Genomic DNA, 24,495 nt, shown 5'->3' on the forward strand with positions numbered 1-24,495 from the left:
AAAATAAAAAAAAGTTTGGTGGGGTTTTTTCTTTTTTTTCCTCCTGTGATTTTTTTGTGGGGAAGTTGGAGTGGGAGTTGAAGTTCCTTTATGATATTAACACAGAACTTCTACAACACAAATCACATTCTCCATGGCCCTTTTTTTCTCTATACAAAGTAGAAAAGAAAGCTAATTCTGCTTTATACTCTCAGTCTTCTTTGAATCTCTCTTTTCTCCCACGGCTCCTCTTACTCCGAGCCTCATTCCGAACCTCCCGCCTTCAGAAGCGAGCTCTTTTCTTTTTTTTTTTCTTCTATTTGTTGTATACAAATACGTAGGACGGTGTTCAGGTGCTCCCTTGGCGCGTGGGGTTCAAATCATGATTAAGGAAAGGACAAGTATGATTAAGGTAAGTATTAAGTAATTAAATTTTGCAAATCGTGGGAATGCGAAGTTTGGTTGGGTTGGCCAATGGCCCCCATAAAAGTAAACTCCGGCGTGGCTATCAACAACTTGAAAGCTTTTAGACTCTCACGTCCGGAGACCAGCTGAAGCCAACAATCTCATTACTTTAGCCTTTATTTGCTTTACAAATTACAATTTATTTGAGAAAAATAAATAAATAAATTGGGTTAAAAGAAAATCTACCGTATATTCTAGAAAAGAAAGGTCGACGTTCAGCAATTAGTGGAACATAATTTGTTTTTCTACAGCCATGCGAACGTTATGATATATTAGTACAATATAATTAAGGTTTTCCATATTTATCTTTTGTTTCTCTTTAATTAACAAAGGACTTCTTCCTCTGATGATAGCATTTATAAGGAAAGGTAATCGCATCCTCTAAAAAGTGATCATAATCATTTCATTAGATAGATGTTACTAAGTCCCTTTGGCCTTTAAGTCCATTTGCAATGCAAAGCAACTTTCTATATAAATCTACGATGAAGTAATTCAAAGCAACCCATTTCAATATTTCATTCTATCAAAGAAACCAACACAGCCCATTTCACCGTCTTTCCTGCCAACAACCACAAAAGAAAAAGGAATAGAGAGGACAGTCGTCAGCAAGGAAGTACATATGCATACAGCTGGAAATATATCAAGCTTGATCGATACGTTATATGTTCCTATGTTCTTCCACATACTGCCGCATTTGGAGCTTCTCATATTTGTGGACTGATCTTCCCAGATTTTTCCTTTTTCCTCAATTGCTCTTGATTTGTTTAATAACAAGCTTAGCTTTTAAAGAAAATCCCTCCAACCCAGTTTAAAGAAACATTTGAACATTCAAAAATTTGGGTGGATAATGGTCTTGTTTTGTCGGTTTCGTTTGATGCTCTTGAGCCAGATAACGAACGTCACAAGAAGATCAACTTGCAATCTGATGACTTCCTTTCACAAAAATTACTTGGCAAAGTTCAAAAATGTGGTTGAATTTAGTGGGTCTTTTTCTAATCTCTCATTTTCAAAATTAAAGAATGGTTGGGTGCTACCAAAATGTTATCTCAACGCGTCTTTTGAAGCTCATTCAGTTGGATCTCTCATACTGACAAATCCACACAAAATGGATTCTTTGTTGCAAAGCTCAAAATGCTATCAGCAAAAGACGACTTACCACCTACCTTGCTTCCGCGTTTAGCCACATTGTTTTGAGGAGCCTAACTTTGTTTACTGTTTGATTAGGTTCATTAAACATAAGTTTGGAATTGGTGGGAATATGAGGAAAATTAACAAGGATTTGAAAACTATTAATTCTTTTCTGTTACAAAAATCTAAATTATTCTTATCAAATCAAGGTAAAATATTTCGTATCTTATAACAATCCTGCATACGAAATTAACTATTATAATCATCCTTAAAACTCAAACCTAGAGATGAGAAAATCTCATCAAATTAGAAAATTCATTTAAATTGATCAGAAACTAAGTTTGATCGAATCCAGTTTTACTGAAAAAGTTTACAAAATTTGAACTTGAAATGATTCGAACTCGAAATAGTTCGAACTTCACATGAACCAAATTCGTAAAAATCAAATCCAAAATAGATCTAATCTGAAACTTATAAAAATTTAAATTTATGACTCGTAAAGACTTGAATGGTAATAAAATGATTTTGTTCAAACTGTGATAATGAACAAGTGATAAACTTTTTTTTTAATAAAATTTTATATTTTTAAAAGAATACTATTATTTATAATTATTACATAATTATATAAATAATGTATTTTTAATGTTTTTTCAATATTGAATATTTGAATTGAATTACAAACCTAATTTAAGACACACTAAATATATATGAATATTAAATATTATTTATGCTACCCTTATTATTTCAATAATTAATTCTAAAAGATGATATTATTAATTTGACACTTGAATATTTTAATTGCCTTATAATCATTTGAGAAATTGGAAATGGAGAAACTTTTGGGAGGGCATTTTTTTCCTTTCATTTGTCTCCCACTTTGCTATTATTATTATTTTTTATTTCTTTCTATACTTTTAATTATATTTCAATTTTTATAGAGAAAAAAAAGGAGGAACAGGTCACAAAGTGAATTATTTAATTTAATTAATTTTTTATGATTTATTAATAAAATAAAAATGCATTAAGAATATTGTTGATTATTAATGACTAATTATAAACAAAATATATTTAAAAGTATAACAATAAGTACAATTAGTTTTAATTTTAAACATAATCAATTATTGTATTTTATGGAATATTAAGACAAGTGATATTTAATTAATTAGACTTATTGAGTTATTTTTTAAAATGAAATTTGAATACTTTATACTTATATATATATAATAAAAATTATACTCAAGCACATAAGTGTAAAAATTTAATTCAATATTTAATTCTTCCATAGTGTCAAATGAAATGATCAAATATTAAAATAAATCAATAGTCAAACTCAAAACTACTGATTAGTGCCATGACACTTACCTATAGAACCAACCACTTGGTGGTTAAAAAGCACTTTAATTTAACCACGCTGGAGCGTCTTGGTTGAGTTTCAAAGCCACGAAAATAAATATCACTTTGCCACATTATTTATATATGTAATCTTAAGCATACCAGCAATGTGTCTTGCATGCGCTAGTTAAAAAGTTTGAAAGCCAAAGCAATTTCAATTTTTTTTTCTAATAAAACCAATATACTTACGTGAAAAATGGCCCACCCCAATGGGTAGGCAACATGCACCTTTCGGTGATGGAAATGGTGGTTGAAAACAGTTATCAAATGAACTTTGGGTCATCTAGGAGGTAATGAAAGCATTAACCAAATGCCACTATCAGTGCTGGGCGTAATGATCTTGAGGCCTAAGTAAAGGAAAAGTGGAAACTTATCTCTTTCCTCTTGGATTTCGCTGTGCCTTTTTTATTCTTTTCTTTTTGCAAATTGAATGAATCAAACAAGTCTTTTACTAGGGTTGGGAAGAATTTCAAATGATTTTGCTTTGTATGTTGATTTACCATTACCACAAACTCCCCTACACCTTTTTGTTATCACTGGAAAGGTGGCAAACTCTTGAAGGAATTATTCACAAAAGTAGTCGTAAACCCCACACCACATGCATTTCAAATAGATTAGTGAGAGATTTGTACTAATATAACATCAGTGTTTTTGGTTACAGCAATTTATGATCGTTTGTTAGATTAATAGACTAATTCAATCAAAGTGGTTGAGATATTAGAGAACCCTATCTAAAATCTAAACTCCCTTAATAACGTGGATAATATGAAAAATACGAAGTCTGTCTATAAAATGTTGGCAAAAGCAATGACATTTTTTGGGGAAATCCATTAGAAAAATTTACATAAAAAAACAAATACTTATTTAGGGGAAAAAAAAGGGCAATCCAAACAAACATAAAAGGAAAAACTTTAGCCATGTCAACATTTTTAGGTAGATAATAACAGCCACAATATTTGAAAATCAAAACTATTTAAAATACCCATTGAATTGAACGGCTTTTAATTCTATATATATATATATAGACAGGGAAGAAAAAAAAAAAGGAAAATGGCCCATATAAAATACGATAAAATAAAATAGTAGCAGAAAAGCAGACTTTGGCTTCAACGTTCAAAAATTTCAAATCCCTGGTTCGGTACCATATCGACCAGGTCCGGATACGAGCGAGGCCCACCTAGCGCGGCCTTGTCGGGTCCCACTTCACGGGGCATCGGCAGGCCTTCATATATATTTGTTTTTAAAGGAGGGGGGCATGGGGACCCTGTTTCAATGACTAGTACATTAGCATTGTCTTAAGACAGGCAAATCAGACGTCGCAGTCTAGCATAATCAAACCTCCTAGTAGCTACGTGGCATGATCCTGATGACAGATTTACAGACTTAGCGAGTTACTTTATTCTCCTGCCACGTGTTAAAGTTTCAAGCTTTAGCTTTCTAGCTAAATCGAGTCATTCACAGACCCACCCGCAGCTTTGAGCGCGTGCGATGCATCATTTCTTATCGACTCGGACGGGGGGGGGGGACGGCTCGATCATTGAGAATAGCCAATGCTATTTAAGATTTAAAGTATATCCCAAGGACGGCTCAAATATCAATTTCATTTTACTTATACAATAAAAGTAAGTATTGCACTTAAATATATATATATATAATGTAAAAAGAGGAAAATGTAGGCATATGTATTTGTTTGACTTTTTTTATAGAGTTACTTGTCGGTTGGCATAAGCCTCTCAAGTAGTAGCCAAGCAGAGAATTGCCCGATTACCTTATAGCTTAGCAATCAAGGCAGAACAATAACTATTTAGAAAATGGCAAAATCAAAAAGAAGGGAAAAGCTTATCCCAAAATGGACAGACAGAAATAAGCTACAGTCGAGGAATAACGCCAGTAGGGGGACTCCATGTTTATCATTGCAGCCAAATTGGAATAGTCTAGCTGGAATTGCACAAAACTGAAGCAAATTTTCCACAATCCAAATCTCTGACACTGTTTCGTTCAATCACCACAAAAGAGAACCATTAATGTGCATCCACTACAAGGAGGAAAGAAAAGGTCCATCATGCCTTTGACAGAAATTTGTGCCCTTCAAATTACTTAATATTATTAATTCTAGACAACGAAATAGGACTTGATAATAAGAAGAAAGAAGAGAGAGAAAAAGAGAAACATTCATCAATGGAGTGCAAGCAATGGTATACTATTTCTGAGTGAATCAGAGCCCATATTTTTGGACAAATGTGAGATTAATTACGCAATTCCCGAAGCAAGCTTTATTCTAATGATGCATAAACAAATGATTAATCATTCCTAATTATACATAAAAGGAAAATTGTTGTTTAATTGTTAAACTATAATTACAATACTAATTAGAGCGAGAAAGCTGGTGATCTTTACAGTTAATATTAGAGAGGCTGAAGTTATCATTTGGGATGAATGCCCTTTTTCTCTTTAACACCTTCACATTCACATGTTAAGTGAACCCAACTATGTTGACGCTGGCAACTAAAGCCATGATTATATTCATGGATTACAATGTAAGGTGGGCATCACTGTCTGGTGCAGGAATGTGCAGGTTCATGTTGTGAAGATGGGAAGCCACATCATATAATGCATCCACATGGGTCACCTTATCCTGAAATCCTAAACTGCCCAATATTTTTTCCCTTGTAATTTGGTTTTTTGGTCGTTTTAAGTTTTCGGATTGGGTAGAAGAAGATGTTTGACATGCAGGATCAGTGGTGTACAAAATGAACTCATAGGATTTTTTAGGGCAAGAATTAGGACCCAAAAGCAAGAGAAATCCCAACTTTTCCAATGCAAAGACAAAACAGGGAAATCGAGTAAAAATTACTATCCGGATTTGCTTACAATTTAATATAGGGGCGAAGTCAAGGAAGTAATGTGTGATAACTGTTGTCATTTCTTAAATTTTAATTTTTTTATTATTATAAATATAAAATTTTATATATAAATATTATTATGTTTATAATTACTTTCTAATTACTGTTCATTTAAAATCTTAAATTCCAAACCGCTGGTTTGATGATAAGGAATCATGTATTGAAATTTGATCAAAAGAACCTCACAGACAAGTAGTGGACCTCTTCACAAATTTGATTACACCTGTTATTAGTGCCAACATGATTTTGGCACCCTCTATTATCACATGGGGTCCTGAGGGATAAAAAATGCATGCCATATTCAAATGAAAGATTTTTCTTTTCTCACGATCATCTTCTGCAGAAAAAGTGTGGAATTTTTCCATCTGGGGTCGTTAATTTCTTCAATATCTATTGCCCTGAAAGCTATAAAAACCGCCACTAGCAGCCCCAATAATAACAGTTACTTTAGAAGGGGTAAACTTTAGGGTATTCCCATTATCACATTTAAGGATTATGTCCATATAGTAAACGAATAAATAGTCCCCATGTTATCTTGGAAAAGTTAAAAAGTATCCATCATCATGATAATTATTGTTGTTGGCTGGCCTGGATTTTAAAAAGTCCTTTGAAGGGAATTTTGGATCCGAATCCCATCTGGAAAGCAAACGCCAGCCCAATTTCTAACCACACACATAACAGTTAAAACTCCAGGGCAAAGCTTAATCTCAGGTGGGTGGATAGAAAAGAAGACTTTATTTTCAAGAAAAGGAGGTTTGTTAACAGGCCAAACCTTGGCAGTAGGTGGTGGTGAAGGCCTAAAAAATTTGAAGAAGTGGCTTGTTGTTGGAATGTTTGGTTTCACCTTAATCAATCGAAGAAGGAAAGGCAGAAGGAAAAATTAAAATAACGAGCAGAAAGCTCATCGCATTCACAGGTTGTCCCCTTTTTTTTTCTCAATGTGTGGGGGTGGGGCAGCCAGCAGTCTCAAAAAATCATGAAAGCATTGCACTCCTGTATCTTTTTAATGGCCCTATACTTTTTGATCGAACAAGACCATGATGGGAGGTGAAAGGGCAGTCCTATTGTCCTCTCTCATTCCCTTCCCTCCCCTCCCCTCCCTTCTCCGTGCCCTCTAATTATAGTCTGGTAGTGGTACTTGCTGCAACATTTTTCTGTTGTTATTTCAGCAACAACATCACAATAATGTCAAAGAGGAAAAGTTATTGGCGAGATTTTTTCTACTTCCATGACTCAAAAGTTTCCAAGCCTACTCCCCATCCCCCACAAACCTGACAGAGGACATAAAAGGAAATAAAAGCTTAGACCATTGAGCAGGAGGAATGTGAAATAAATGTCCTGTAGAAGCTATCAGGGTTTCTAATTTATTCCAGTACCTTCTACTTGGGATTTGGGGAATGTCTTTTTCTTTTGAACTCAACCTCCATGTGTTAATGTGATGTTATGAACTGTTAATCATCCAATGCATAAAAGGAATCGTCTTCATTCTTTTCATATATAACATAATTGTCCACCAAAAATAAGTGTAAAGAATGCCCTTAAAGAATGTCAAGAGAGGCACTGAGGGGCCTCTAAGTTGTCATAGTCTTCCGATGATAAGATATGAAGCTCTTAGGATTCCCTTTATAAGGCTAATGAGTTGTCAAATTATGCCCACTTTCTCGTTTCTTGCTACACTTATAACTGGCGTTGTGATGGAGATGTAAGAGGAATTTTCTAATCAAGCACATTCTCATGTAGACTTAAAGTTTTTTAGTGGAGTATATTTTAAAAAACATACGATCCATTTTATAATTTTTAAAATTATTTATTTTAATCTAAATATATTTATAAAAAATAATTCAAGTATCCTATCAGAGATCAATAAATGATATTATGTTTTGAGTGATTAAACAAATTTTAATCAAATTTCTCTAACTTAAATAAACTAGGCTTTTTTGGAGATAAGTTTACGGTATTGTCTCAAGTTTATGATCTCTACTTGAAACTCTCACTCTCATCCTCCGACCACATGATCTAGGGACAAGCTTATTAATAAAAGCCAAGCATTTACTGTTGTGCTTTGTTGGACTTGGAGGGTAGACATATAAACAGTATAACCAAAAACAGTTAAGCTCGTTTGTGATTTCGTAACAGATTACAAGTGTGTTGTTCTATCGGAAAATCCCTATCCCAACAACTCCTATCCTTGCAAATCCCCATCCAAAATGCCATATACTTGCTCCCAAAGCAAACGTGTTGGTATGCTTAGCGTGATTGAATGCCATATACCATTTGTGGGGGTGCTTGTATAGAAAGGAAGTTTGGGACCTTGGGTAGCTAAATTTAATCCAAAACAAAAGCCCAAAGCTACAGAATTGGACTGGAGTCCTACCTAAAGGCAATTGGAAGGGAACACAATCACCAATCCTAGGCAATTCAGATTGTCAGCACGGTGGCGAACTGCCAGATGTAGCCCAAAGGAGAAAAGAAGCAGGATTTTCGCTACATGGCATGTATGAGCACACATAGCAGGCTAAGCCTGAAGGTTCACCACGTGAACAAGAAAGGACCTAAACCCTCAGGAATCCCAAAAAAAAAAACACACAGCACAAAGAAGAATTTTGTAGTCCCAACTCCCAATCTTGTGATACCAGCTATCGCATTTTCACAAGATGACCAAACGGGGCTCAATCAAGTTCAGATCGAATCCGATTCAAAAAGTTGTATCCAACTGATTCAGCAAGCCCCGTCTCCCCCAGCCATTGCACCTGCACAACCCAATTTACCTTTCCCGCAACCATCTACGTTCAATTTTACTTAAGTTTTATATAATTTGAAAGTTGAGAATAGAGAGAGAATGAAAATAGGGACAACCAGCAAAGCAAGTACATTGAAACAAAGATCAATTACTGTAATTATCTACCAATGCTTTAAGAATGTATTAATTTAAGCTCACAATGTACTATTTTCGTCATTATCATTTGTCAGTATATCATGTCCACACCTTCCTCAGGAAGCTTTCTTCTTACAGGATCAAACACGAGGAGATGAGGATCAAATCAATGTTGGTAAAATCTACCAGAAGAATACACTACATAAACAACTGTGAAACTGTATCACTACCAAGATGATGTATTACTGCCTGGTCATATGCCAGGCTGCCTGGTCATATGCCAGGTGACAGTGCTATATCTTTGTTTGAGCATGACGCACCCTCACAATGCGTGAGGCTGTGGATCAGGAGGGAAAATATTTGACAAGAAACCGATGAATCATCTCAAAGCTAGTGAATGTGATAACAGCTGCAGGTGTGGTCCTGATAAGATTTGTTGCACACCCACGGTAGAATCCAGCAACACCTTCTTGCTGAAATACTTTCCTAATGCAATCAACCACACCAGAATAACGTTTCTCAGAGTGATGTCCCTGTTCCTGAAGCCTTGAGCGTACCACCTATATTGTGCAAGAATAAAACATAACCTTTTTTATTTTCATCAGCTTACATAATTAAACAGGCAATAGTTAGAAAGAAAGAGATAAATGCAGCTATTAAACATAGGCTAAGGCAATTAAAACATGATACTGACATCCCTCTTCTTTTTTACCTTGAAAGTGCAATGCAATCTTTTTCAGTTTAAAGTACGTGAGAGGTTTTAACATACTTAACCAAAACGAGTTGTAAACATTCATTCATCATACCTCATGTGGGTAAGTCAATGTGGATGCAAATATTTTGGAAACTGATGAGGCAACAGCAACATCACATGCACTGAGTTTATCCATTGTAGTGTTATCTGCCAAGACCCCATTCAGTTAAAATATATTCAATGAATATATAAAACTTAAAACAAGCAGATTATTAACCTTTATCAGCTAAGTATAATTTGATCTTCTCGTATGTTGGAAACTGAATGGCAACGTGACTGATACCAGCTAATGCAGGCACGAGACCACTGTTCATCATGGAAAATATCAGACACCATCATTTCTTAATTCAGAGCAGTTAAAAACAACTTTAAAAAATAGAAGTCATCAATTTCTTATTGACCGAGAAAAAAACCTGTATAGACCCCTAATACCCTCCTCGTGAGCTATTCTCCTCAAAGCAGAAAGAGTACTCCTATAAGGAACCACTCCCACTCTCATTCCTTGAGTCTAGATAAAAGAAATGGGACAGATGTCAATGCATAAAAAAGTCCACAACTCTAAAGCTATTGTATTTAAACAGCAGCATAATACAATTAAAATAAAAACATCAAACCATGTACACTAGATTATAAATACCATAATTTACCATAAAACAATCCTATAAAGCCAAATCGAACAGCCTAAATAACACTAATCAGTCGTCCACCCTTTCAATGCAGGCATTGATTTTTCTTGACTCTCTTCTATCATTTTTTCCCAAACTGTACTCGTCTTCCTTCTAAAGGGTTGTTACTTTCCTCTGGTATAGGCCTCCTAGTTTCTTTTTCATTTTTTGAGGGTTGATTGGCAAGAGGAACATAGGCAATTATCAAAAGCAACAAAAAAGACAATAGGGACAAAAGTTACTATATCCATTAACAAATTATAATTGGAATGAAATAACAGGCAAAATAACTAAGAAAATTAATATATGCCACACTATCAAGAGTTTTGATTTCTTTCATCATATGTCATTACATAATAAAATAATAAAGTATAAATTTGGTAGACGCACTTGAAGTCTTGTCTTCACAACCCAAAGAGGATTTGTGAAAATGGTTGTCGCAGCTCCAGCACCAGATGCAGCTAGCATGTTTGCACCTATCGAGAGATGGTGATTCTCATCTACACATGAACCCAGGAATAGTAAGTCCGAAATTAAAAAGAAAATGTGCAAGATGATAAGTATAGAAAAAAATCAAAACAGAAGTGTGAATCTTATGGGCTAGGAACTGACTATTAGAACAAAGAAAGTCTTTGAGCTGCTCATACATTGTAAAGTATACCTGCAAAAGGAAAGGATTGCGTCAAATTCAGCAAGTACCAAAACAAGAGACAGTCAGAGGGAGAAGAAAAATAAAAATGACTTCTACTCAATAATTAAGGAAGTGAAGCACATCAGCATCAAAGAGAATAAACTATGCTATAACAAAAACCTCATATGGAAATCTAAACAAACAGGTAGATAGGCTTCATGTTTTAATTACTTCAATCATAAAATCCAAAAAAATCGAGTCTAAACTTCTGAAGAACAGAATTATGCATAGTTGGGATAGGAAATAGCAAGTATAATAATTATTATGTTGCATGGCAAATCAAAAGTATGCAATGAGAAAGAAGCCAGATTTTTACATTTGTAGTTCAACCTTGTGAATAAATTACCTAACTCTTCAATAGCATATAAAAATTTTGCTCTACAAGCTTCAATTTAGCTCAATTACTCAATTAAACTAAACAACTGCTGTAACGCCAATGCTTGTTTGGATAATTTACTTGAAATATTCAAATGGACACCTCAAATTTTATGCTATCCAGAGTTAAAAAAGATTATAAAACGGAATTGCTGATTTTAAATCCGTGTTGGGCTATCCCTGTGTACTTTGGGTAATTATAAGCGAAAATTTACTGTCAATTACATCTGGCATATATGCTATAGTTTACAGTGGAGGTGACAAACGAAGAAAATGTGAGTAGAAACCATAAAAAAAAGATCCTTGCTTTTCATGAAATACTTGGGCTACATTCCTAAATACAGCATAACTGCACAATAGAACTCCTGTTGTAGGAAAGGGCTTAGTTTGTTTCGTGTGTATATGCAAAATGTGAATTTACCATTGCTGTAATTGAGGATGGAAAATTCAGGAAACTTAACTGCAGAGGAACCTAAATATTTTTATTTCATATCAAGTCAGGGAGTAGGGGCAAGAAAAGGATCCAAATAAATAAGAGCTGACCTTGTACTAACTGAAACATGCAACGGGTTGTTTCTTTAAGTTAAATATCCAACTGATCATGAAACAAAGCATCAAAACATATAACCATATTTCTTTCCCAAATTCCTGGATCCTTGCAGAATTACAAAAGGTATTGTTACCAAGATATAACCTTTATGATCAACACAAGCCGACTAATAATCCACTACAGTCTTTGCAAACCATTAAATTAACAAACTTTGACTTTCCCCATTACATAATAACATCCAAATTAAAAAACTCATCGAGAGTTTATAAACGGGATTGGAACAACTTAGAAATAGAAACAGGGAAAGAACGACTTACTGCCCAATTTGGAAGTAAAGCGAGCACAGTGGGAGAAAGCCCACGATACATGCCACGCAAGCCTTCCTTCCGAAATATTTGTTCTAAGCTACCTACTATAAGACTACCTGACCAAATAATTAAACAAAAAGTTAGAATTAAAAAACTTTAAACAGCTCATCTTTCTGTTTTCCTCAAAAGAAAGTAAATCGGATCTGCATACCTTTAACGGCTCCGTTACCGAGCTTTGGCAGCCCATGAACCTGAAATCTTGTCTTTATAACATCTAAAGGACAAACGAATGATGCAGCGATAACACCTGCACGTGCAAAGAGAGGTCGAAATTCAGTTATTGACATAACGGCTTAGGGAAAGGGAAGGAAGTATTCGACATACCAGCGGCTGCGCCGGCACCAGCATTGCAAAGGAGACCCATGGAATTAGGGGCATGAGAATCGTTGGACATGTCTTGTACTTTTTAAATCAATCTGAAAAAAGGCGAAGATTTTAGCCAAAGAAAAGGAGTCCTCTCTCGAGAGGGATACCGTCGACAACCAGAGTCGCATTGCCAGAGGATATATTCTTTGGTGTGAGTTGCGTTAGCTTGGGAATAATCGAGTCGAATCGCCTGAGTTAGGGTTCGATTCTCGTCTGTTTTCTCTTATATATACGGGGGAGGGCCAAAAAAAGAGAACTCTTACGGAGAGGATTGGCTCCAGAGTTTGGGCGTCGTTCCATGAGATCGAGAAATCGCCATGAGATTTGGGAAATAAGAGAGTTTTATTCCAGTTTGGATTTAAAAAACGTGAGGCTTTTGTTTGGCTATCACCACCCTATCAGTACTCAGCCGGACGATTCGCCACACATTGGACCCGATTGAATTAAAAGACGGATTCTGAGTTAAATAATAATAAATAAAGGCCTTTTTTGCACGAAACGGGTAACAGCCTCGACATTTTTACAATTTTTGGCACCCTGGGCCTGGGGTTTGGTCCTTGACCAAATTGGGTACCGCACCTAACCTCAAGCAGGCTCTGCATGACTGTCTGGTTGCTACGAGCCACCCACTCCAAGTCAAAAACTGAAGTCAATATGACCATTTACATTTTGGAATTTATTATTTGAATTAGAAAACTTTTTCTGCCATATGACATAGGGTGGGGGAACTGTTGTTCAATTTTGACAAGGAAAAATAAAAGAATTTTTGACAATGTCAATTACCTCCCCCACAAGGTAATTCTAATCCAAATGAGCTAAATTTGTCCAATAATTTATTTTGGAAAATAACGGATGTCCACGTATGGGCTAATTATGATTTTATGTTCTTTTTTCCTATAATCATTTTAGTTAGATCTAGCAATTCGTATATTCGTATTTTAATCATATCGTGTAAATATAAAATATTAATAGTTATACAGATAAACACAAACTCAACACAATCAATTAATTGTGTTAAAATTTTAAACATGTATACGGATATATTTAAGAAACGTGTAACACAACATGACTAACACATTTATTTAACGTGTTGATTTAAATTTTATACGATACAATTAATACGATTAAAATTTATATGACTTATGACTTGTTTACAGAATTAATACAATTAATACACAATTTATATATGGTTAACGCGATTAAAATAATTAAATTGAAATATGTACAAGTAAAATATGATTTTGTTATTCAAATTTACAACAAAAATTAATAAATATTATAATATATTATATATAATAAAATTCAATATCAACAAATTCTACTCATTATAAAAATATTAATATTTATATAAATCAATAAATAAGTCTCACCAAGCCCATCCAAGTTTCCAAAACAAAAAAAATTAACAAATGAGTCTTAACCGTGTACTAAACATGTTTACATGACACGTGAACATATAATTAACGTAATAAATGAATAACAGGTTATATAAATACACGATTAATACACACAAAAAAATTAGCTTAAATTAAAATCTACTTAAACCTATGTCATGTTGTTGTGTCTTGTACAAAATTACCAAATCTAATTTTACCTAGATGTAACTAAATACTGCAAATTGAGTGTTCCCTTTCAAATTAGTGGTGGTACTTTAGCAAATTTTCTTTCTCGTAAAGGATAAGTTTGGTGGGTTATTTCCAGACATGTGGTTTAATTTAGAAAAAGAAGTTGCATCCAACTTTGAAAACAAAAAACCAAAAAACTTTTTTGAAACTGTAGAAGAATTTTATCTTCATAGTTTGATGTAACTTTTACTTGCAAATTTAAACACCTATAATAACAATGATTTGACCTGGTAAAAAATTTTTCCATAAAAAGTTTTTATTCTTTTCCTTCATTTAGAATGGAGAAAACTTTCAAGAATAATGTTTTTATCCTCCCTTTGGGATTGATCTCACTTCGAAAATATCACCCTATCCTTATTGTGAGATCAAATCCCACAAATCAATAAAATAATAATTAGTGCATTTTTAAAATTAAAAAGTTATACACATAATATGATTATTCGATTATTGGCAGTGTTTCATATAAAAAATTATGTCTCTTGATAAAGTTATATTTGAAAAAATACCTTTAAATTCAAAAATTAGGAGACTATTGAAAAACACCACCACTCAAAGATTATGATGTTAAAAATTGTCTTGTGATTTAAAGATTTTGTCTAATAGTATGAAAGGTTGTCTTTTACTATAAAAGGTTGTCTTTTTATAAGATAATTATTGAAAAATTATCTTTATTCAAAGGTTACGTCTTGTAACATGTAAAGGTATGTTTAAAACAAAAATATGCCTTAATGAAACGATTGTGTCTTGAAAGAAAATACACGTGTAAGTCTATATAAATGACTTATTGGTATCTATTTTGCGACGTGGAAATGACAAGGAAAATAAATTGAGCAGTGAGAATAACTAAATGAAAATTCAAAAAAAGACAAAAACACTTTGAGTTCCCTTCATGTACTAAAAGTATCCAAATTTCGTATAATTTACTTACTATAAAAAGTATACTCTAAAGTTAAACAATTTTACAATTTTTGAATATGTCTAGTGGTTTAGTATTGTAAGCAGTAGCGAATTCAGGATATTGTATGAAGGGTGGCTAAAGAGCAATCATAAAAAGTCATAGATCAGGTCCATGATTCGATTTGGAGTAAAAAATTAATCATTTTTAAAATAAAATTAAATCATAACTTAAAATTTCATTAACAATTTGAATATAAGTTTTTAAATTCATCAATATAAATAGATATAAAGTAATCAGAAAAATTAATATTAAATTTTCATATTAGACATTGTAAGTTATGTTCAATGTGCTTTCATACTTTCAAATTCATTAATAACTAAATTCGTGTTAATGTTTATAGCAATCACTTTATACTTATTTAATTTGAAAAAATAAAATAAAATTATTGAATTTTTTTGAATATTTTAATCACATTCTTGTTCAGTTTTTTATATTAACGTAAAACATATTGTATAATTGTTTAAATCAAATCAACAAATTGTAAAAAAAATCAAAGTAAAAAATTATACTCTTCAGGTAATTAAGCAATGTATCTTTTACTCAATAGGACTATAATGTATTTTATACTATACTACAAAATATTCTAGTAAAGTTACGGTAAAAAAATTAAGGGTTTTTAAGAAAAGTACATACTATATAAGTGTTTAAATCGAATCAACAAATTGTGAGAAAAGTCAAAGTAAAAAATTATACTCTTTAGGCAATTATACATTTTAGACAAAGTTAAGCAATGCATATTTTACTTTAAAAGAAAAAAAAGAAAACTAATTTCAAAATTTGAGTTTAATCTATAAGGAAAAAAGAAAAATAATTTCAAATTTTGGATTTCAAAGGAATTGAACCCAAGCCTCTAAAATTTAACATAAATGACTTAACAATATGCCAAGCCAATTCACTTGAATTAAATAAGGGTGGCAAACTTATATATTTATAATTTTATACCCATATAAATAAAAAAAAATTAGAAACTGAGACTACCTTCGCCACTGATCGTAAGTGCAAACAAATGTTAAACATTAGGTTTATTGTATCTATAAAACTATTCACATAATTCCACTTTCATACACCAAGTGGTGAGTGTAAAATAAGTCTTAAAGATACATACCTTGAAGTCCATTTTGTTAGTTATTTTTTAAATTCCAAATAATCCCATTTGCACAAACAATAACAAAATATCATTATTTTCCTTTTTTGTTTTCATCTTTTTATTTATTATTATTTTTCTCAACAAAGAATTATTAATTATTTTATTCGATTCTTTCATAGGAATAATTATAATTATTTTAACTAAGATACTAAAATTTTTAATATAATATAGAATAACTAAGATCAATTAAAAAATTATATAAAATAAAAAATAATTTTTCACACTTGAAAATCTTTTTTTCTTTTCATTTTTACATTATAATTTATTGACTTTAAGGGTGAGCAATTGGATGGTTCGGTTAATTCAATCAATTATATCTAAGAATCAAATAGATCAAATATTTTTAGAAAATTGACCAAACAAAAAAGAGGACCAAATCAGTCGAACATTGAATCAATATGGTCGGTTCAATTTTGGATAAAAAAGATCAAAATTTTATTTTATTTTTTACAAATTACAATATTAAAATTTATAAAATTCATTAATAATTATAAAACATGAAATGAAAATTAATAATAAAGATATATTTTTATATAAATTTAAAAATAATATATAATATTAATTTTGTCTTTTACTCGATTTGGTCTAAAAATTTTAAAATCAATTGGACCAAACTTTTTGAATCAATAGACTTAATGGACCAATTAGACTGAACTTTTTTATTCAAATCACATTTAGTTCGATTGGGTCATTGATCCAATCTAATTTTGCTCATCCCTATTGACTTAACAAACTAACTAGTATAACAATATGATGAGAAATAAATAAATAATAAATAAATATTATTTATATATCATATTTTTAATATAAAAAATTTGTTCTAGATGCATTGCATAATTGATTAATGTTAATATTTGTATGGTGCTATAATAAAAAATTATTGAAGTTAGATCATGATAGAAAATATTTTTTACAAGATCAAAATGATCAAAATCTTTGAAGATATATTCAATAGTTTATACCAAATAGTACAAAATATTAAAATTTTTAATAAAATATTTTCATAAAAAATTTTTTTGGACAAATAATTTTACTATTACCGAACGAAATCTATAAAACAATAAGCTCGCTGCAAAGCAGGGGATCAACTCTGGAAACAATAAATGAGATATCAAGATATAAGAGCCAGTTTGGAAGCTAATTGGAAGGCGTGTTTTACGTTTCTTTTCTTTGTTTTTTGGGGCATAAAACAAATGCCACGAGAGAGAGAGAGGGAGAGCTGTGGCAGAAATCAGAGTGGAGTGGTGGTTCTGTTACTACTGTACCACGTTCTGAGTTCGCTGTATCAACAGTTGGCAAATCAGCAATGCCGGAGTGAACCACATGGCCACTTTAATAGTGAGCCACACCCACCTGCTTTGTAGGCCTTGGGACAGCCTTTGATGGATCCGAGCTGGGACCCTGGTCTGGTCCCAATCCCATCAAACATCAGCCCACAAATGACACCTTCTTATCCTCAAATAAACCAGGAACTCGAGGCTTAATAGTACTAATAATCACTAACTAGGAGGCACCATGGCTTTATTAGCAATAAGTTTAACTGTTTAATGCTTGTACAATTCTTGGTACAAATTCAGGTCACAAGAATAACAACTTGGGCTTTCAATTAAGAGACAAAACGGAAGACTTGGTCTACATGTTGATTTACAAAAAACTCATAACTCCTACTTGATAATGTAACATTAATAACTTTACCGTCTTGTTTTCCTGTTTAATTAATTTTTTTAATTATTTTAATTGAAAGATGAATAATTTGAATTTTATTAATTAAATAAAAAATCATACATCAATTAATAAATTAAATATTTAAATATTAATTTTTTATTAATTACACAGTAATTATTTGAATTTAGAACCAATTTAAAAAAAATAAAAAACAGGCTGACACATTATTCAATTTATCCAAGGCAAAAACAAGAACAAAAAAAGAAATCAGCTAAATGCCATATATTTCCCTTAGAAAAGAGTCACTTATATGATAAATAGCAAGCTACCCTACTGAAAATAAGTAAAAATATCGCTCTCGGTCATCAAGTCAAAAAGTCAAACTGATGGTGCTACCTCCTCCACACTGTTCACGAACATGGTTATTATTTTTAATTAAAGAGAAACCATCATATGTAAATAAAAGTGCGTATAGATGGGATCGGATTTATTTTAAAATTTAAATTTGATTTGACTCATTTATTGCAATAAAAAAACTTATATTAGTATTTTATATTTTTAGTTATATTTATAATATATGAAATAAAAAAATTATTAATATAATAATATACTCAACGGAACCAAATTCAAAATCAAGTCGGATTCATGGGCCGGGTGGGTAACCCGATTCATGGCCACCAGAACAGCATGAATTCTTCTATTTGGAAGCGTCCCCACTTGACTGGAAATTTTCATCTAACTATTTTCTTCCAAGACTTTAATCCTCAATAAATATTTAAATAAAATAAGATTGAACACGTGATTTCACTTCCAATTTTGAAGAATGAAGATCTCGAGTTTGGAGATTCCTGGAAGTGAATCTCTTCTAAATTTGATACATGTAGCGTTTTCAGTGTATAACAAAAGAAAGTTTGTACTTTCACTTGCAGACAAGTTCCTGCGACTTACATTTGTAGTTCGCGTAATATTTTCAATGTTCAGCAACATTTTTCTCTTAATTAGTTGGCCTTTTCTGGGTTCGGTGATGCACTTTTCCTCGCGACACCGAAAACTTTGTCGCTTAAGCTGGTGGGCAGTTCGGTCAGAGCAGAAAAAAACCTGTGGGCTCGGCTGCAGCTAGTTGGCCTAACTAATGACCTGTGCGAGGCGAGTCGTTTCTTCTTAAATCATTGCTACCGGCGGATGTCTTCAATTTGTCTATTTTCCATTTTGGCGGATTGTTTGTTTTTCCCAAAATACCCTCGATCAATATTCCACGTTGGCTCATTACCACCCTTTCATCATATTTTGGTTAAATAATCCAAGCTTTCACGATCTAAGCAAAGAAAATTAATATCTAGTACTGCCCATCGAAGTCCGGAGACATCGCATCCATTGTTAAATGAAATGGCTTTGTTTTTAAGATGTTTATCATGTTTTATAACTCATCACGCATTGCATTACTTATGCGTTTTATAATAATGAATGTTTGAACTATAAAAAATGATTAGTGATCAACCAAGTTGATTACAATTTAAATGATAATAAGGAATTAATTCTGTTTCTACCACAGAAGGAAAAAAAGTGATTCTAACATTGTAACTACATAAACTTTTTGATTCATTTACGTGTACAAGTTTACACAAATATTTATATTTATATGATTAAGATGTTATTATTTGTACATGTGAATGCGATAAATATTTTAAAATTCTCTATCTATTTAAACAAGTAAAATCATATCTTTTTTATGCTTTTATTAGAAAACATGAAGATACTCGCTTGATACCCACTTTCATGATCTTTATTTTCTTTTCATTCATTATGTATTTGGGCATTCCTTGTATTAACAGTAGCATTTTTCATATGCTACTACTACAGTAAGATAAAGATGGAAGGCTAGATGTGTCAATTCAAGCGAAGAGGTCAGTATCGTCATTTTATTATTTTGGAGTGCTGCTAGTATAATTGTTGAAAGCCAGGGGGAGTTGCGAAGGTCGCAAGTGTGTTTACGAAAGCCATAAATAATAAAAGGGGGAAAGCAGAATTCAGAACGAAAAGGTCTTTTCAATTTTCCATCACCACCCTCTCTCTCCATTCGCTCAGTCAAGCGGCTTCATTTGTTTCCCCCTCCAAACCTTAAACAAAAAGGGCAAACCTACGCAAAAAAAAAAAAATCGTCGACAATACAAATCCACCAGAAAAGCAACGCAAACAAAAAACGCTAATGGCCCTTCCCTTTCACTCTAGTCCTCAAAATTTTACCTCTTAAAACCCCCCCAAAACCCCTTAATCCCCTCTTTATCCCTTCGATTTCATTAATCCAGCAAAAGCTGCCAAAGTTTATTTTTAGTAATTTTACTTTTTGAAAAAGAAGATTACTAGTAGAATGTCAAACTCGGGCGGGTTCGCGGTGACCCGAGCTCACACGGGGGACCGATTCTACAACCCGCCGGCGGTGAGGCGGCAGCAGCAGTTATTACAACAGCAGCAGTTGCAGAGGCAGCAGCTGCAGAGACCGTTGCAGAAGGAGCTACAGAGACCGTCAAAGAAGGAGAGCCGAGTCAACTTGGTCGATTCAATGGCTGAGGCTCGGACGGATTCGGACGAGTCTACATTGTCGAGACCTAACTCGGTGTGCTCCGCTTCGCCGTCTTCGCCGAAGATTGCTAATTTGACCAATTTGGATCGGCTCATGGAATCGGTCACTCCTTTTGTTCCGGCTCAGTGCTTCTCTGAGGTATTGTGGAAGGGAAATAAGTTTTTTTGACTTTTTTTTTATAACTAAATATAAGTTCTGAGAATTACATTTTAATTTTTCTTTAGTCTGTTTGGTTGCTGAGAGAAAAGGAGGCAAAGTTTTGGACAGCTAATTAATACTGTTTTTGTTTGGGGCTACATGAGATTTAGCTGAGATAACAGATAAGCGTTATTTTAGGAATGTAATGGAAATGCTTATTTTTAATTATTTATTAGAAATATCATGCTTAGTTTGTTAGAAGTTCCAACTTGTAGAGAATTGGCTTTATTGGTGCTAGTTAATGGTGTGTGAGTTTTACTATGACTTGCATTCTTGTGGTCCTAATTTATAAGAAGACTTAGATTTATAGTTTAAATGCTTGTTCATGGAAATAAAAGAATTAATTTTTTTTTAAATTCTAAGCTATTTATGTTCTAAATTAATTATTAAAAGTAGAATAGTAGAAATGGTGTTCTTATTTTCTCAAGCTACATTTAAGGGAGAGTTTGAAAGAAGATGCCTTAAATTCTCTCTTGGCAATCTGTTAGACCTTAGGAGTCTTGTTAATATGACTCTATGGTTTTTGTTTCTTTTCTTTTTGGGTTGACAGGAAAAAAGGAGGGGACGGAGAACTCGTGAATTGGATGTACACCCGCATTATTGTCTTGGTGATCTATGGGAATGTTTTAGTGAGTGGAGTGTATATGGAGTTGAAGTGCCGCTCTTGTTGAACGGTAGCGATTATGTTAAGCAATACTATGTTCCTTCTTTGTCAGGCATACAATTATATGTAGATCCACATAGGCTGAGGTGAGCTTCATACTACTATATTTTCCTAGCTTATTTCCTCTTCCCAACTCATAATGCCCTATAAATATGATAGAGTTGGATTGGATGCTTATTATTGTGCCAGATTGCTCTTTTAACCGCACAGAAGCTGAGAAGATTCTAGGTTTTTATACATTGTGGTTCTTATGCTTCCTTTAGATATTGCTATGATTTAATTGCTTAAATATTGTCTTTTTCATTGTTGATATATATATATATATATATATCAATTTTTTCCATTTTGTCTGGCAACGTGAAACCTTGAATGCATTCTTCAAACAACCTAACCGTTCTGATCATGGTTGGTTGGCTTTCCTAAATTAGATGCATCTGTTTGTTTTGTGCCTATATTTTGTTAAAATATTCCAGGCTTACAGATTTTAATGTTAATTTTACATGCTCTCTAGTTGCTATGTCATCTAGTAGGGAATTTACTTCCCATACTTGATTTCTAGTGAATCTTGAAAATTTATACTTTACACATACACACGCACGCACGAATGTGTTCACTTGAAATAATGGTTCCGTGATTTTTGAACTCTTTATTTATGATGCTACATCTAGTATGCACAATGACTACAGTTTTGCTTTGGGGTCACGCTTCCATTATGACATAATTGTTTGATAGAATCGTGTGTATGACAGTAAGCTTGGTAGACATGTTCTTTGGCTTTTATGCAAATAAATGATCAGCTGCGTCCAGTCACTAATTCTGTGAATAATGGGTACTGGGTTTGTTAAATCTTATTCTGAGTGTTGGCCAAGTGTTTTGCTGCATACCTGGTTCTTTCCAGTTGGCTTACTGTTAATTCTGGAAATCCGCCAATGTATTGTACTATCAGGAGGCCTAGTGAGGATAGTGATGCTGAGTCTTCAAGGGAAACTAGTAGTGCTGGAAGTAGTGACTGTGAAACAGACAGGAGAGTGAAAGGTGGTGTTGATGGAGCATGGGATCAGCCCAACTCCCAGAGGATGAGTAGACCTCCTATGAGTTCATCTAGCGATGAAGTGGAGGTTGGCAAGTCACCTGGGCTGCTGGTTTTTGAATACTTTGAACAAGAACAACCACATCATCGGAAACCTTTATATGACAAGGCAAGTTCATGTTAGAGGAGATTTAGAATGTTAAGCTCTTTCTCTTCAAATTTTGGTTTGTCCTGACTTGGATTGTTGTCTGACCCAACAGATTTCAAGTCTTGCATCTCAATTTCCAGATATCCGGATGTACAGGAGCTGTGATCTATTGCCTGCAAGTTGGATTTCTGTGGCTTGGTAGGACATCTCATACTTACTTCTAAGGATGGATGATGGATTTGTGACCAAGTCTTTCTTCTCTTAAACTTATTCTGCTATGTGTGTTTGGTGATGTCAATTTTGGTCCAGGTACCCAATATACAGAATACCTATGGGCCCAACACTACAAAATCTGGACGCATCTTTCTTGACCTTCCATTCTTTGTCGACACATTTTAGAAGTATATCCCTCTCTCTCTCATTTACAATCATGGTGCATAAACGTGCCTTGTTGAGTTGATTTTGTAATTTACTTTACGGCTGGTACAGGTAAAAGTCCGCTGCAGTATCCTGCCTCTAGCAGTAGGAAAGTCTCTGGTGTTGATGCATCTTCAAAGATCTCTCTCCCTGTTTTCGGTGTTGCTTCCTATAAGTTGAGAGGTTCAATTTTGACTCCCAATGGATCCCAAGAATGGCAGCAAGCAAGCTCTCTGTTACAAGCTGCTGACAATTGGCTGCGCGGTTTACAAGTCCATCTTCCTGATTTCCAGTTCTTTGTTTCACATAATTCACAGTGGAGATAACAAGGTATTAATTTTCTATAACCACTCTTTCAAGTAGGTGGGGGAGTCCAAAGTCTCAGTTTTGGAGTGATATTTAGTGAAAGATGAGATAGTTTGCTTAAAACTCTGCTACGAAATGGCTTGGTTTTAAGCCTTGTCATTCGTATGATTCCATAAGTTCCCTCATTAAGCAGCAGTGTGCACAAGAGAACAGAATGCTTGTGTTTCAGTGAGGCGCCATAAGGGAAAAGGAGGTATTTGCAACTAGATTGTGTTTTATTGAAGTTGCCAGGTGTCAGCACTGATGGGTACAAGGCAGCTGTTCTGTCATTTCCAGGCAGGGTCCTAGAAAACTAAGTTCAGCTCATTGGAATCTAGATCACAACTCAATTATTTTGCCGTGTGGCTGGTTCAAATTCTATGATCTTGCTATGCTTGTGAATCACTGACCAAGCAGCTTCCTTGTCTGCATCACCTGATTCTTTGATAAACGTTTGGAAATGTTGATGAACGTCTGAATGGCTGTGCCTTATCTGCACATATATACTCACACCTGTACTTTTCAGAAAAGGCAATACTCATAACTTATCAGGGTGTTCCTAAATGTTTCTTTAGTTTTGTGATTCTGGATTGCTGGTGATTGCTGTTCCTGGTCCCAGCAGCAACCAAGTTATTAGCACTTCCACAGTTTGTCTAGCAGATTCTTTGTAGCAAAGTTACTGATGAACCTTCAGTATTGCTCACCTCGTTAGGGTCTCTGGACCAAAACTTACGAACTACACCGCTGGTGGCCCACCGGTTGCTGCTCTATTGTGTTTGGACCATCGTTTTCTTCCTCAAACTAAAAATCAGAATTAGCAGTGTGGAAGTGACTTGCTCAATTGCAGGAAGCGACAACAGTGGAACGGAAATCAGTGGAACGGAAATCAAGTCCAAAGCTTTGGTTAAAGCTTGAAAGTTACTAGTGACGAAGGAAACTTGATCGAAAGAGGTTGGACTCACAAAATGGTATTTTATTTTCGGTTCTGCACTGGAATCCCTGCTATTTGTTGCTTTGCGATTTGTACAAGGGACAAGGGAACCAAATAGATGATGCATGTTAGCCGTTGCATGACGCCTTCTGGGTTCAGCCATTCTTATTTATTTGTAATATGCTCGCACTTTTAATTATTATTTATATAATTTTCATAATTTATAAGTAAGTTTTATACATAAAGATAATGTTAAAGATGTATTAGAAAATACG

The 24,495-nt window shown here is 33.6% G+C and overlaps 2 protein-coding genes across 2 annotated transcripts; one reads left to right on the top strand and one right to left on the bottom strand.

Moving 5' to 3' along the window:
* On the bottom strand, positions 8,740-12,942 carry LOC18613629 (nicotinamide adenine dinucleotide transporter 1, chloroplastic). Its single transcript, XM_007050960.2, has 9 exons — positions 12,470-12,942; positions 12,297-12,392; positions 12,095-12,201; positions 10,774-10,822; positions 10,552-10,661; positions 9,910-10,004; positions 9,714-9,802; positions 9,549-9,643; positions 8,740-9,302 (listed from the first exon to the last, which is right to left on the bottom strand). Exons 1-9 carry the CDS (start codon positions 12,537-12,539, stop codon positions 9,087-9,089), a joined length of 927 nt encoding a protein of 308 aa, XP_007051022.2. The 5' UTR covers positions 12,540-12,942; the 3' UTR covers positions 8,740-9,086.
* LOC18613631 lies at positions 19,903-24,363 on the top strand. Its single transcript, XM_018125570.1, has 6 exons — positions 19,903-20,625; positions 21,236-21,435; positions 22,296-22,548; positions 22,640-22,725; positions 22,837-22,928; positions 23,017-24,363. Exons 1-6 carry the CDS (start codon positions 20,275-20,277, stop codon positions 23,268-23,270), a joined length of 1,236 nt encoding a protein of 411 aa, XP_017981059.1. The 5' UTR covers positions 19,903-20,274; the 3' UTR covers positions 23,271-24,363.

The sequence above is a fragment of the Theobroma cacao genome, chromosome 1 (genome assembly GCF_000208745.1).
Source record: "Theobroma cacao cultivar B97-61/B2 chromosome 1, Criollo_cocoa_genome_V2, whole genome shotgun sequence".
In the NCBI taxonomy this organism is placed as follows: Eukaryota; Viridiplantae; Streptophyta; class Magnoliopsida; order Malvales; family Malvaceae; genus Theobroma; species Theobroma cacao.

What these genes read in the sequence shown, in the direction of transcription:
- LOC18613629 (XM_007050960.2), bottom strand. Translation starts at nt 12,539, where the DNA reads ATGTCCAACGATTCTCATGCCCCTAATTCCATGGGTCTCCTTTGCAAT. An exon ending in TGGTGCCGGCGCAGCCGCTG is followed by an intron (nt 12,393 to 12,469) that starts GTATGTCGAATA and finishes TTGCACGTGCAG; the next exon opens with GTGTTATCGCTGCATCATTC. An exon ending in CGGTAACGGAGCCGTTAAAG is followed by an intron (nt 12,202 to 12,296) that starts GTATGCAGATCC and finishes TTATTTGGTCAG; the next exon opens with GTAGTCTTATAGTAGGTAGC.
- LOC18613631 (XM_018125570.1), top strand. Translation starts at nt 20,275, where the DNA reads ATGTCAAACTCGGGCGGGTTCGCGGTGACCCGAGCTCACACGGGGGAC. An exon ending in CGGCTCAGTGCTTCTCTGAG is followed by an intron (nt 20,626 to 21,235) that starts GTATTGTGGAAG and finishes TTGGGTTGACAG; the next exon opens with GAAAAAAGGAGGGGACGGAG. An exon ending in GGAAACCTTTATATGACAAG is followed by an intron (nt 22,549 to 22,639) that starts GCAAGTTCATGT and finishes CTGACCCAACAG; the next exon opens with ATTTCAAGTCTTGCATCTCA.